The following is a 15330-nucleotide window of genomic DNA, read 5'->3' on the forward strand; positions in this document are numbered from 1 at the left end:
TACAGGAAGAACACACTTACAGACCATTAAGACATCAGCCTGCTGCATTACAACATAATAACTTGATTATTTGTGGCCCTGACAGCCTCCTTTTATTTTCAACATGTCTTTAAAGTAAAACAAAAGCCAGACATGGGGATTATATTTTAGGTACTTCAGAAATCTGCAAGATTTTTTGAGTTTAAACTTTTATGGTGGCCTAGCGGTTAAGCTTTGTTACAGCTACAAGTGTGCTAAATTGCCATGTCATAACTAGTAACTTTTTGTTGCTGGGCTGAGCTGTGTTGGTCTGTGGAATTGTGGAACTATTGCAGTCTACATGAAAAAAAAATGAAATGGCCAGGGGTCAAATCTATAATTCCACGCTTTCCAGACGACCTTGAGGCATGAAACGGTCGCGCAACTCAGGTCGCATCCCTGATTGGTGGAGGCGGTGGTGTCACAGCTCTGCCCATGTCGTCTCCCCTCCGAACCATCCTCTGGTGACCGCCGGTGGCCTGCGCGGCGACGCCCGTCTCGGGCACGGCGACGCCGGGTCGGCTCTAGGACCTGGGGCTCGCCTCCCCGGCGGAGGGAGGGCGTGTGCCCGGGCCGCGCCAGCAGCAGGCGTAATATAGGCCGACACCCGAGACCCGGCGGCGGCGCAAGGGAGACGCCACAGCGGCAGCCTCGGACGCACATCTCGGCCTTCCTCCCCCCCTTCCCCGTCCCTCGTTCAGACACCACGCCAACGGAGGGAAGATGTCGGTGCTGGCGCTGCAGGAGTACGAGTTCGAGAGGCAGTTCAACGAGGAGGAGGCCATCCGGTGGATGCAGGAGAACTGGTACCGTGGCAGGGATGCTTTAGATCGCGGTAGTGAACGGCCGTCACGGGCGGCTACGGTAGTAGGTCGCCGCTGAGGTTGCGTACTCACACACACGCGCACGCACACAACGTGTTATTTCTTCATTCATTTTTTTTTTTTAATTATTATTATTTGTTTTATTTTTTTTTACGATCGGACTGCTCGGTACCGGGTATTTTGTATTCTGGCAGGGCTGATGTAATCAGATTTCCCGGCATTCAAGGTGATGGTGTCAGCCTCCTCTCCGACTGGGGGGAGGAGGACTTCATCCTCTTACACCGCCGGGGCTGCGCCGAACCGCTTCTGGCAGCCGGATATTAAATAATGATCGATTTTATGGGAGGAAGGGGGGGTTTCTGGTTTTTTTTTTAGGAACACGCAAAAGAGGCTTTAACATGAGCGGAGTTCATGTGTGTGGTCCCGTAATTAAACGATGCGGGAATGAACGGGAATTTCACTTGACGCGCGATAACGAATACAACGTCGCGATAAACGAATCAAAAACAAAGTCAAAATTTATCTTTTAGCATGTCAATTATCTTAATAATATGTCATTTTTTATTGTTATTATTATAAACAGTCATTCATTTGTGCAAATCTCGGCGGCTCGGATGAGTTCGAACGGTCCGTTTCTGGTCTGCGGCGCTGCCAGCGGCCGACAAGGCGCCTCAGCCAATGGCCGTCGTCCTCTGGTGTCTGCTGACAAGGCGACAGCCAATCACGGACGGGCGTCGCTGAGCCGACCCCGCCGGGCCGGCTTCTGGGGCGCATGCGTAGTAGAAGGAGCCGCCTCGCGTGGCCGTGGGCATCTTACGGATCAAAGGCCAAAGCCTGTAAATTGTCAATTTGTATAGAGTCCGTCGGTAAGACTTCGTAAAAGTCCGGTGGAACTGTACCGTTGGCAAGTATGGTGGATGCGTCTCCCTGTAGGGCTTTGTGTAAATGTTGGTGACAAGAAAACCGAACAAAATGCAGAAAGCACAAAACGAACATACAAAAAAAAAAGCTGATTGGTTGAACAGGACTTCATGAATCAGCAGCATGACGTAGTTTGGTAGTATGGTACTACAATGGTAGTAAGTGGGTGGGTGGTAGTACACATTCACCTTTGAGCCAGAAGACCCAGGTTCAAACCCCACTTACTACCATTGTGTCCCTGAACAAGACACTTAACCCCAAGTTGCTCCAGGGGGGGACTGTCCCTGTAACTACTGATTGTAAGTCGCCCTGATAAATGCTGTTAAATGACGTTCATTAAACATTAATAGGGAAATGAGGGGCTTTGCTTGATGGATATTGTTGTGTTTTTCGGTTTGCATTAGTTGCCCGGTTTGGTCAGAAGTGCTGTTTTGTGGCACCGCAAGGGGAATAAAACATGGCCGTAATGCTGGGAGAATTTCCTTCTTTGCTTTTCCAGCCTGTTCTGGCAGGCGGGGGCTCAGGTGGTCAGCAATTGGAGATGGTCTGGACATGATCGGGGCCCGTGGGGTTCGACGCTCTGTCGAGCTGTCCATCCTTAAGCGAACGGCAGGTCACATGACTGCTTCCACTGTCCAAGAATATACGAGATCCGCTTGGACAGACGTGCTTCTGTACACGCTGGTGGGTGGGGATTTGCCAGTCTGGGCCTAAATGAGCTCTTTATGTGCGGTAGGGTCTCGGGTTTTTACACCCCGCAGTGTAAAACGAATTGCGCGGGATTGTGGGGAGGTGCTACTTTAGCTGGCGATTGTGAAATGTGAAGTGCACGTATCACAGTGGCTCGGCCGAGGAGCTTATCGCCACGGCAGCCGCCGCTTGCGTGGTTATCGGCTCATTCAGGCGGCTACCGTGTGTGTACTTTTGTGCCTGTCCGCAAATTACCTGCGGCCACGGTGGCGCGAACACCGAAACGGAAGGATCCAAAATTGGCCTGCGCCTAGAACTTTCTGTCCCGGCTCCCATCCTCCCTCCTCCCCGCGACTGCTTTCCAGCTGAGGGAAGCACTTACACACACGAGTGGAGAAAGCCTTAAAGCTTCCATGACATGAGCATTTTTTGGGGGCTTTTATGTACTTCTTGCAGCCACTTTGAGCCACGTTTCAGTGTCTGTAGCTTTAAATGATAATGAGGAGTAGAGAGGCGGGTCGAGGTTTTGTTGCCGAAACACATGAGCGACTCAAAAATGGAAAGAGTAGGTGCGATAGACTGGACGTGTGTGTCGCGTGGGGTGAGTAAAATAAATAAATAGGCTCGCGTGGCAGAGCTAAAAAAATTTTTTTGCCCTCATTTTTACATCCGATCACGAGCAACTGCAATGCTCCTATCATTGCAGGCCATGATGTTCGGTGGAGCTCATTTTTATGAGGAGGGTTGCGAAATTCTTGGTGCGGACAACGCATGAGAAAGGGGAGGTAACCTTTCCCCTTATGACATCATATGGGGGCCATATCGGGACTAAAGCACTCTTTACATCTATCGCCATTTCTAGCCACTGCAGGACGACAGCCAGGCTCGGGGAACTCGTATTAATGTTAAATAATCTCACAAACGGAAATTCTCGAGTCATTTAAGGGTCACCTGTAAGTATGAAGTCAATGCTGGGCGTGTCACTCTGTAAGGTGACTACAGCACACCCACACAGAGCCTGTGACTCAAACGTTAATGTCTTACATGCAGGCTCTTGTTTGATTGCTCTAGTTTTTGGGATATTTTCTGCTTCTGGGGACTTGTGTCTCCGCTTCAATGTAAAGACACCCACAAAAGATGCTGATTTCTGCCCTTTTATAAGCCTGATCACTGAAATCGAGCTGATTTTTTTTTCTGCCCTGGTTAAAACACCGAACCAGGAGACCAGAGATTCACAGTCTCAAAGCCCAACTAATTACCATCGTGTCCCTGAGAGAGACACTCAACCCTGAGTGTCACCAGGGGGAGGGGGTGTCCCTGTCACTCTGGGCAAGGCCATCTGATAAATGCCGTAAATGTTAACGACTTTTACCCGCATGTTTACGCGCCTCTGTCTGTGTGTGACATTGTGTCCTTTCTGTCCCAAGATGGATTTTTTTTTTTTATGAGCCTTTAGTCTCTGTGAAAGGAAGCATGTTCATTTTGCTGAGTCATGCTGGGCCTTTTCCAACGGACGCGGCACACAGACGTCCCCGTTCGATCCCCAGACTAATACAGTAATGGGATGTGAATAAATAATCGGCAGTATGCCCTGCTCATTATCCTGTAACCCAATGACTGTGCAGTTATAATGAACTGATTTCCTGTCTTGTAGCTGCCATAATAAGTCTTGTTATTTAGTGTGTGTTTTTTTTCATCTTCTTCTTCATGAATTCACAAACCCCTATGCATGAACAGGTTTGAAAGCCATATCTCTCCTCTCTTGCCGTGGTGTTCATCTCACACACACACACACACACACACACACACACACACACACACACACACACACACACACACACACACACATATATCTCTCTCTCTCTCTCTCTCTCTCTCTCTCTCTCTCTCTCTCTCTCTCTCTCTCTCTCTCTCTCTCTCTCTCATGTTATTCTGCCAGGTCACCCTACCCGATGTGAGTTGCCCCAGAGTTTCATTAGCAGCGCCTGCTCACACATCCCAGAACAGAGATAACATGTTAAAAGTGTTTTTTTAATGCAGCTATAAATATCTTAACGCTGCTTTTATTTCATTTAGCGAGCTGGTGATCTGCCTTAAGATTTTTATTTTTTTTATCTTGGTACGGTGACTAATGTGAGAGCTCAGCAGTCAGTTCTTTTATTTGTGTGTTCTGCACTTCCTTTTTCCAAACCGTTTCAGAGTTGCTGCTAACCCTCGACTCTGTTGTTACTGCTGTGCATGCTGGGATTGTACATCTCACACGGTGAGCGTTGTTCTCCGAGAGCAGAAATGCCCAGTTTGGCCCCGCGGGAATTATTCTCACTCAGGTTGTCGCAGGACGCCGCCTAATCTGCCCTGAAATAAAAGTACTTATGAAGATCCTCTGCTTGTGTGCGATGCACCAGACGTGTGGACGTCTGACGCGGCGAGATCAGCTCCAATTGCCCGGCCGTTTAGTCTCCATGCACACTGGATACGCTATCTCGTTAGGGAACGGCATACCCCCTCTTCCAACATTCTCTCTGTTACGTCGTTTATAAGGTGTTTTATAGCTTCGTGACGTACTCCCGAGTGACCGGGGTGGAGTGGGGCTTTGTAACCTCCAGCGGGTACTGAATGGCGATCGGCAGGCGAGCCTACAAACTACGCCTGGCGATGCCCGGGCGCTGTTTCTCCCGAGAGGCCGATAGTGTTTCTGAAACGGGATACTGTAACCCAGGGGCTTCGTTTAATCGTGTTCGATCAGAAAACCGACACTGGTGCTCCGACTCGGGCTGTTGAGAGACCATATATGGCATTGGGAGGCCGTAAATTTAAAAAATGAATCGGCCAATATGGCCAGTTATTGGGCAATATGGCAATGAATCGGGCAATATGGCCAGTTATCGGGCAATATGGCCGAGTAGGAAGGGTCAGGTCCCTTATTCAACTTTCATCGTTTGGACCCGCAATAAGGATGGACAGTTATTGCGGGTCCAAACGATGAAAGTTGAATAAGGACCTGACCCTTCCTACTCGTCGAATCGCAAGCGAGTCCACGCATGACGGGGGTGACACGGCGCATTGTCGCAATCCATCGCGTGTTCTGCTCTGTATCAAGACCCAGCACCACTCCAGCCAATCGGTGGACGGCAGGCAAGGACACACTCTGGAGAAAGACGAATGGCCTCCGAGGAAGCGGTATAATGGAGGGAATGGAGTCAGCCAGTGCTGGGCGCGTGAACAGGTGTAGGGATGCGTTAGCAAAAAAAAAAGCTCGAAAAGCTGCTGATGTAAAACGTTCAGAAAAAAGGCCAACACTCTTTCATCCACACTCTGCTGTGTCTGGCAAAAGCGCAGACAGGCTGAGATGTCAGCATTAGAAGTCATGCTTCGACTTATTTTCTGCTCGCTGGCTCTATTTCCCACTTCAGCAAACGGCATTCCAAATGCTTCCGTGGGCCGATCCCAGTAGATCTCAGAAGAATAAATTTGCCGCTCTAGATGCACATCTACGTGTTCTGGAAAGATCATAATGTCATGTCCTCGTCTAGGGGTGTGAGTAACGTGACCAGGGTGTGGAGAGGAAAAAGGCGTTGGACGCACAAGGGCGAAGTGTGACACAAACATCGCCTTTTATTTACAATGAGGGAGCAACAGCAACCAGACACAGATCACAAGCAAAGTCAAAGGTAACAAAGGGCAGGGGTCACCGAAAGGGAAACAAGGAAAAGTCAAATCACACACACACACACACAAAGCAAATTCTAACCAGACACAGGGCGAGATTTGTACTTGGCCCCCCGAACAGTAACACAAGTCTCCTTAAATGTGCTGTGGCAGCCAATCAGCATCTGGTAGGCGGGGCCACTGTCCATGTGGCTTCTTTGACTCCTCCCGCCATGATCGCCTGAAAGGGACAGACACACACACGCACGACAGAGAATGACACACACACAGGTAGCAATATAACTCCCGTCCACACCAGCACGTAACAACAAGGACATAACTAAAGGAGGCCACTCCACCCAGTAGGTTAACTTAGGGAGAATGAAGTGAATAAAATCTAGGGCCTTGCTCTGGTTTTTGATGGCCCGGCATCAGCCGCCGTGCTCCGAATGAAGTTTTTATTTGTGACCCAGCCTGGTCTGTCCTGTTTTGTCATGGTGGTAGTAGCCTAGTGGGTAACACACTCGCCTATGAACCAGAAGACCCGGGTTCGAATCCCACTTAATACCATTGTGTCCCTGAGCAAGACACTTAACCCTAAATTGCTCCAGGGTGACTGTCCCCTGTAACTACTGATTGTAAGTCGCTCTGGATAAGGGCGTCTGATAAAAGCTGTAAATGTAAATGATAAAATATGGGAGAAATGACATGGAAATGCAGTTGTGCGGGGGTCACATCCTAGAAATAAGTCATTGTGGGTCACAAGGCGATGGGCAAACGTGTCTCTTCTACGCACCATCGCATTCCCCTGCCCCTTTCCATCATTTTTTGTTCTGCGCTGCAGCTTGTAGGCACGTCGCGATACTGAAATTTCAAACTCGATACTGATACTAAGGATGGTACTCGATACCATTTTTTCCTGCTAGAGGGGGAGAAAAAAGTCGACATGTGCCGTTGATCACATTCGCCGGCCAGCTATTACCTGGAATTACTACACAGGAAAGAAATGCCTTTAAGTTTACTTTACTCAAGGCTGAAGTGATCCAACAACAACAACAACAACAACATTTATTTCTTATATAGCCCAAAATCACATACAGTATGTCTCAATGGGCTTTGACAGGCCCTACAGTTGACACCCCCCACACTTGACCCTTCTGCACACAAGGAAAAACTCCACACAAAAAAAACTCTAGGAGAGAGAAAAAAAGAAAGGAAGAAACCTTGGGAAGGAGTGATACAGAGAGGGACCCCCTTCCAGGGTAGAGTGAGCCTGCAAATGGTGTCAGTGCAGGGTTGGATATGATCACCAACCAATTGCTGATGTTACAATTATCCTCCGTGTAGTTCTCATTCGTAGGTATGTTTAGCGTGTAGTTGCTGTTAAGTTGGATGTCATCTGCACTAAGACCCATTTTGTGAAAATGACGAGGCTTTATTTACCTGTAGTTACATTATAGAAATGCTAAAATGTAGATATTCTGCTAAAACAGGGCTAGCGTGCTAACTTGCTAACATGAAATCAGCGCATTACAGCTAATGCTAGCATCCTTCTTGTTGATTTAATGTCAACAAGCAGACTCATGTGAAGAGACCAGCAGAAAAATCTGGTTTCTGCTAAACAACGACTTGGCATGAAACGAACCAGAGGGTCACCACAAACACCACCACCACCACCGTAACAACTACAGCTTCAGGGATCTTCAAATGGACCAGTAGCATCATAATGGACCCGTAATGTACTCAATGACACTGAAGGTGAAAAGGTGAAATAACTGAAAACATGTTTTATATTCTAGTTTCTTTGCTCTGATTGCTGCTTTGTACACTCTTGGCATTCTCTCGATATGCTTCAAGAGGTCGTCACCTGTAATGGTTATCCAACAGTCTTGAAGGAGTTCCCAGAGGTGTTTAGCACTTGTTGGCACTCCGGTGACTGTGGAGGTCAGGTCTCCACTTTTTAAGTATATAACTCCACATGTGTTCATTCATAGTTTTGATGCCTTCAGTGAGATTCTACCAACGTAAATGGTCATGAAAATAAAGAAAACACATTAAATGAGAAGGTACTTGCAGCACAATAAAACCCTTTTGCTTTTTTCCCGTCTCTACCTTTTCCCGATCGCGACAAGAGACGTGGACTGACGCTGGGAAGTCAGCTAGCGGACAGAGGCTCCCTTCTCATGTCCTCAAGCTCAGCACATGCCACGTGCAGTAATGAGACTATAGGGCCGTGATAGGGATCCGTCCTGACAATCCGGACGCATGCCGAGGGCCGGGGGCATAGCCTTCCTGGTAATGACCTCGTGGTGGGAGCATCAGCGCTTTGTCCATTTGCTAGAAATGACTCAACCCCTCAGGTTCCGTCTGACCTTCATAGTGAAGGTCATGCCTGTTGGGGACGTTTCTCTTTTGTACAATATTTTTATTGTGCTGGTGTGAGTTAAACTGCTCTCACCATCAATATGATTGGTTTATTTCTGGAGGCTGGATGAAAGTGTCATTTTCAATTTTTGGAATGACTCCTTTTGTTGGCTTCTGTTAAAAAAAAACTATTTAAATATTATTGCCGAAGTGCAAGTATCACATCTTTGTACACTTGCTCTAAATCTGAAATGTGACTGAAATATGCACTGTGGCATGTTTTATAATATCCTGCTATATCCTGCATGTTTTCCTTTCAGAACTTTCAGGTTGAAAAGGTCAGTATTTTCTTTATGACAGAGTGTAGGCTGGATCTTTGTCCTTAGGTTATTAAATCTGAGAGTGGTTCTTCTCCCAGAGGTCTACAGCACAGTGGGCAGACTGACCATGGGTCACCTCGCCCGAAGCGCCTCTGCAATAAAATCAGGAAGAAGAGATCAAGAGCGATGAAATCACACCACCCCAGCATCATGCATATGCTCTTTCCAGCTAAAAGAAACGCTGACATTGTCACATAACTTCATTACCACTGTAATGGTCACCTCACTCATTGTGACAGCTGTAACGCAAATGGGCAGCTGCCTTAATGAGAGGAGTAACGTATCATTCATGATTTCTTTTTGATCCTCGTGCAAATCGAAGGATCCAGGGGAAAGGATACTACCAAAAGGTGATTGGGTTCTTTTGTAGGGATGTTGGCAAAAGGCATGAGGCCTAGTGGCAAAACTGTGACATCATTCGGTTTATATTTTCATACCTGGCACTGAAGTAAAGTTTTGTTGTTTGGACATCTGTATGGTGTTGGACACCATTTTACCAGGGCATTGGTGGCCTAGCGGTTAAGGAAGTGGCCCTGTAATCAGGAGGTTGCCGGTTTGAATCCCGATCCGCCAAGGTGTCACTGAGCAAAGTCCCAGTCTCCTGGGATTTTGGGAAACCCTTTTTAAGTTGAGGTACAAATTAAGGTATCATTTGCAATTGGGAAGTCCTCTCTAGGTTTTGAAAACTGTTGAGCCTCAACTCAACTATTAGAGAGCCTCATCAGTGTTATTAGGTAGGACATTTATGAAAGTGAAGTGATTGTCATTGTGAAACATAGCACATAACGAAATGTGTCCTCTGCATTTAACCCATCACTTTAGTGAGCAGTGGGCAGCCATGACAGGCGCCTGGGGAGCAGTGTGTGGGGACCTTGCTCAGTGGCACCTTGGCATTCGAACCGACAACCTTCCGATTATGGGTCCACTTGATGTTGCTCCTTAAAGCACTGCAGCTTGTGGAGGGGTGTGGCTGTTGCAAAATAGTTTCAAGTGTGGTATTGTTAATTGCCGATTCACTGTTGTCACACTGCAGGAAGAAGTCCTTCTTGTTCTCGGCGCTCTACGCAGCGTGCATTCTGGGAGGACGCCATCTGATGAAACAGAGGGAAAAATTTGAGCTGAGGAAGCCTCTGGTGCTGTGGTCGCTTAGTCTTGCCGTGTTCAGGTAAGACTCTATTGCATCTTGAACACATCTAAATAGTGAATTATGATCATTTAATAATCAATACAATTTATTACAATTTTTCAGTAGTTTGGTAAAGCAGTGAAACCACACACCAACACTTAATTGGTTATTGCCTCATTATGCAAATCAGGATATACACTGGATATACACCTGTAACATGATCTCCTCTGGCCGTTCAGTATATTCGGTGCCATACGAACTGGGAGCTACATGACCTACATCCTGATGACGAAAGGCCTCAAGCAGTCAGTCTGTGACCAGAGCTTCTACAACGGGCCCGTCAGCAAGTTTTGGGCATACGCTTTCGTGCTTAGCAAGGCTCCCGAGCTGGGTAAGGCATGATTTCCACTTCGACAACCCAGTTATCTGAACATCCCTTGTAGGCCCACAGCTGCTTTTTACGATATGTTGAAATGTCGCATTCAGTTCCTCACTCAGATCAATGGGCTTTCAAGCATCAGAAAATGAACATAATTATAAAGTAATAAACATAATAAAAATAATAATGAATTTTATTTCAGTATTTCTTGATTATTGAACATTTGTCACATCCCGACACTAGTATTTTACTGCTACGGAGATAAAATGTTTATTTGGAAATTGGGAAATTCTGACTTCCGAGTAGAAATACTACACAGCATTATTCTTCATTAGTATCATCTGACTGAGGCAGATTTTTTGTCTTTGACCACTTTTTCTGCAAAATGGGTAAAACTAGAAACATTTTTGTCACTTTTGACAAAGTACCTCTGCACATTTTTCATGTATAGGTCCCTGGAGACATTTTTGGCCAGTGACCCTTTCCGAAACTCCAGTTCAGATGTTTTTTTTTTTTTTTTTTTGTGATGGTGGTTCGGTTTTCCGCCTGCATGGTTCTATTGTACACGAGTTGCTCCAGCAGTCGTTAGGCTCGGCTTGGCTCAAACTCACTGGCCGATAGCCAGCACATTCATATCTGCTAATGAGGATCAGACGAGGCGGGTACGCACAACCCACAATGGCGAGTGAAAAAGAAATGCCCAACGCTAACTAGGATTGGTAATTTTCCACCGCCTAATAGATTTGAGGTCCAATTGGGACACCTTGTGGGACAAGGTGTATGGCTTTGTAAACTAACCTTGGGCTGGGACGTTGTGTATCGTTGGTTGCTGTTGCTTCAGATGATATGTGTTCTTCATGCACTCCATTTGTAGTCATTCAAATATGAGTGTTTTTTCTTTCTTTTCTTTATCAGACAAATATAACCTCTGACCAGATCACTGTTGACTTGTAGTCAACAAACTTATCAAGGGTGATACTGTATTTGACAAAACACTTACGCAAGGAAGGCATGGCCAGTCACAATATAGTTGAGCCAATATTGGATTTCTGCATTTTGATTATGGATAATATGTAATTAGCCAAGAGCCTCTGTAGCAGAAAATGAGATTAAACTTTCATAAGTGAGGGTTTCCAATAGATGCAGGAGAAAAACTCCAAGTGCAACAATTAATTCATTAATCAATCAATCAATCAATCAATTAATTATGATTTTTACTTTTTTGTTCGTATATATTGAAGATTTTTTAGTTAGGGTTAATGCAGCATGTTGTTTTAAATTGAAATATTTCAATCAATTTCAATCAGAGAAATAGGACAATGTATCAATGAATCATATAGCAAAATTTAAACACAATAAAATAGCATTGTGATTTAATATCTTTGTCCCTTGACACAAATGTATTGCTCTCTCATCCTTAAAAGAAATTATATTAAAAAGGTGTATCACAGCACTCCTAGGTTCATGATGGATCCCATCTGATTACACTCTGTGACCCAATGGAAGTGATTGTCATTGTTATACACTGCAGCACAGCACACGGTGACACAACGAAATGTGTCCTCTGATTTTAACCATCATCCTTGGTGAGCAGTGGGCAGCCATGACAGGCGCCCGGGGAGCAGTGCGTGGGGATGGTGCTTTGCTCAGTGGCACCTTGGCGGCTCGGGATTCGAACCGGCAACCTCTGCCCGAATTATATTATTTCACCAAGAGAGATGCAGATGGGAAAATTGATTTTTTTTTTCATACAGTTTTTCCAAAAGTAAGGAAACATTTTGTGATGTTATGCAATTAAAATAAAAGTGTTCTTGCCTCTCGCCATTGAGACATATAGCTATACGTATTTTAGGACATCATTTGACTTGCAAAATCACCACCATCACTTCTTCTTCACTAATTCTTAAGAGTGTACTGTCTGATTTCTACGGGAAACCAGTGTGAGGTGGAAAAGATCGCGCTCATGTCCCCTTTTACTTGAAATGCATTCTCTTCCCATTTCTCTCGCAGGAGACACGCTGTTCATTGTCCTCCGGAAGCAGAAGCTGATCTTCCTCCACTGGTACCACCACATCACGGTGCTCCTGTACTCCTGGTACTCCTACAAGGACATGGTTGCAGGTGGCGGCTGGTTCATGACCATGAACTACCTGGTCCACGCCGTCATGTACTCTTACTACGCCCTGCGGGCAGCCGGCTTCCGCGTCTCGCGCAAGTTCGCCATGTTCATCACCATCACCCAGATCACGCAGATGCTGATGGGCTGCGTGGTCAACTACCTGGTCTACTCCTGGATGCAGCAGGGCCAGGAGTGCCCGTCGCACGTGCACAACATTGTGTGGTCCTCGCTCATGTACCTCAGCTACTTCGTGCTCTTCTGCCAGTTCTTCTTCGAGGCCTACGTCACCAAGACCAAATCCGCCGCCGCAGCTGCTGCCGCCGCCAAGAAGGCCCAGTGAGGAAGGGGGAGGGTGGACTGAGGTTGGATGCTGAGGACCACACATGGATCGATGGAGGGATGCAGGGACCAGTGACTGGATGAATGGTCAGATAGTGGTTCTGATGGATGGATGGATGGATGGATGGATGGATGGATGGATGGATGGATGGAGGGATGTGTTGTAGTTTGTGTGTATACTGTATTAATTCTAATGCATAGAGATGCACTGCCACCCCAGACAGGGTGGGGCGATATCTGTGCAGAGCTGCACTGATTAAAAAAAAAACATTACTATGGTAACAGTGTCTTCATGTGAAGCTAATGTGCCCCATGCAATTTTTTGTTTTACGAAAAATAAATATATGAAAATTTAAAAAAAGGGAAACATGAAGAATAGTGTTGACTTTAAGAGGGAATCCGTGGAGAAAGGATGAATACAGAAATAGAGCAAGTCTGTCTAAATTACATCTGAATCAGTGTGTGTTTAATCTCTTGACAGCAATATTAATGTTCTAATGTTGTTTTTATCAATAGGTTTTTGTCGTTTAGCTGGTTGTGTGTGTGCGTGTGTGTGTGTAATGGCACTCTGTATTTTACATCACAATTTTTCTCAGGTTTTAGCTTATTCTCTTTTCTTTTTCTTTGCCCCATTTGATGTGCATATCATTAGAAGATATAAGTAAAGTAGTGTTTTAGATCCTGAAAAGCCAGTGCCATCTAAAAAAAAAAGAACAAGGACTTTTGGACCCAGAGCACACCCTCCAGGAAGTGACCTTTGCTGTGTGGGTTATTTCAGTGACCCTCATCCCTTGATGGCAATGCTGGTGGTGCAGAAGGGGTCTTCTCGGCACAGTAGACATTCATTTGTGCAGAGAAATGAAATTGTTAAAAAAATAAAAAGATATTTTTTTTAATCTGTCGCATTTGGCTGCAGTAAAACTCAACATGGCAGCTTGAAGAAGATTCTGTTCTGCAGAAGCACAGGATGATTTATTCAAATTGCATAAAGTGAGCATTAAAATGAAAAGCTTTGTTTATTTCCAGCTGTCTCTGTGGTCTCCACTGTAACACAGTAAACAGAAGAGAAGGTGGAGGATCGTGGGAAATATAACCTGTGTGCAATAACAAGACGCCAGACGTGTGAAAAAAAAAAAAACTGCATAGCTCTTGTGTTCGGCTTGGAGAAATGTCATGAAAATGTTTAATTTAGCTGTCGGATGAGTGTTTTGCGGGGATATTTTCAACGGAGTGACTGACCGACCCCCCCCTGGGCGCTCACTGCTGAAATGCAACACGAATGCATGATTATTCAAGTTGTTTTAAATTGAACTCGCACAGGATGTGGTAACAGTGTTGGGGTGAGTATTATCTTGGTTCTTGGTTCTGGTTAATGTCTGAATAGCCTGGCCCCGTCACAGTAAAACTTGGTAGAGTAAACCGCAGTTAAAAAGGACCGAGGTAGCCCACGCCTCTGCATTCAGCAGTAAGAGCCCGGCCCACAGGGTCTTTCTATTATGTGTCGCATCACTACACAACTCATGATGTGTTTGTATATGTGATTTTTTTTTTTTATACATTTTACAGCTCTGTGCACCCCAATAAAAACTTCAACTAGCTGCTGCATTCAAAAACATGAATATATTTGGTTTTATACCAGGTTTTTATAATGGATTATTGGTGGCACTGTGCAATAACCGAGCTGGACTACTTTATATACAGAGTCCAGGGCCAGCTCCCTCATACCGACACAATCTCTGAAATATATGACATCAGACATGATGACATTGATGACAATTATACCGAATTACAAACATTATCTACCCCACAACAATGAAATCCCGATTACACAAGAGCAGAGTGTGCTATTTTGTGTTTTTTTTTACCTCTACTTTAAATCTACTTACTTGAACTGGTACTTATTTACACATGATAATGGTTTTCATATTGCAGCAATCACACAATAAAAAGAAGGATCTTTGTGCAAAAGAAATGAAAAAATACTTTGAATCCGTGGGGAGCACAGGCTTGCACCTCATAAATCCTCTGCATGCATTTAAAATGGCAAGCTGTTTTATGCTGTGTTCCCTGCGGTCGTATTAATCTGTGCACAATAATATCGCATCTGACCTTGAGCTCTGTCCTCGGAGGGTAAATGGTTGTGGATTTTTTAATAGTCATAACAGTGAGAGATTAAAAACATTATCATAGAACGTAAAAGCTCATTTCAAGGACATGACATATGTCACATGGACAGTCTGGAGGATGTCACCGTTGTACGTGAAGGTCTGTTGAATGTCTGCTTTGCGCTCACGTTGGACAATAATCAATACAATAATCTCTCCCCTTCTACATTTTCTGACCAATGTTTTTACTAATCTCAAATTTTATTCATAAAAGAATTATTCACAAGAAAATCAATTTATCACCCTCAGCAGATACCGAATAAAAATCAATGGATGAAAAATTGACACTCTTGGAAATAAGTGAATCATTCATTTGAATTTGTTGATCATTGCTCAATGACCTCTCATAACTTAACA

General features: G+C 45.2%; 1 protein-coding gene across 2 annotated transcripts; it reads left to right on the forward strand.

The window, feature by feature from the left end:
• Positions 1-462: 462 nt before the first annotated feature.
• elovl6 (ELOVL fatty acid elongase 6) lies at positions 463-14406 on the forward strand. Of its 2 annotated transcripts, none has more exons than XM_028959825.1 (4): positions 463-824; positions 9879-10010; positions 10211-10362; positions 12361-14406. In XM_028959825.1, the coding sequence occupies exons 1-4, from the start codon at positions 742-744 to the stop codon at positions 12807-12809; spliced, it is 816 nt and encodes a 271-aa protein (XP_028815658.1). In that variant the 5' UTR covers positions 463-741; the 3' UTR covers positions 12810-14406. The 2 variants fall into 2 exon arrangements, with proteins under 2 accessions (XP_028815658.1, XP_028815659.1); XM_028959826.1 differs by lacking the exon at positions 463-824 and adding an exon at positions 7293-7867.
• The last annotated feature ends 924 nt before the right edge of the window (positions 14407-15330 follow it).

This window comes from Denticeps clupeoides, chromosome 18 (assembly GCF_900700375.1).
Source record: "Denticeps clupeoides chromosome 18, fDenClu1.1, whole genome shotgun sequence".
Taxonomy (NCBI): Eukaryota; Metazoa; Chordata; class Actinopteri; order Clupeiformes; family Denticipitidae; genus Denticeps; species Denticeps clupeoides.

Excerpts from the sequence above, each read along its gene's own strand:
- elovl6 (XM_028959825.1), top strand. The coding sequence starts at position 742 with ATGTCGGTGCTGGCGCTGCAGGAGTACGAGTTCGAGAGGCAGTTCAAC. Across the intron at positions 825-9,878 it reads CGGTGGATGCAGGAGAACTG|GAAGAAGTCCTTCTTGTTCT; the intron begins GTACCGTGGCAG and ends GTCACACTGCAG. Across the intron at positions 10,363-12,360 it reads TAGCAAGGCTCCCGAGCTGG|GAGACACGCTGTTCATTGTC; the intron begins GTAAGGCATGAT and ends TTTCTCTCGCAG.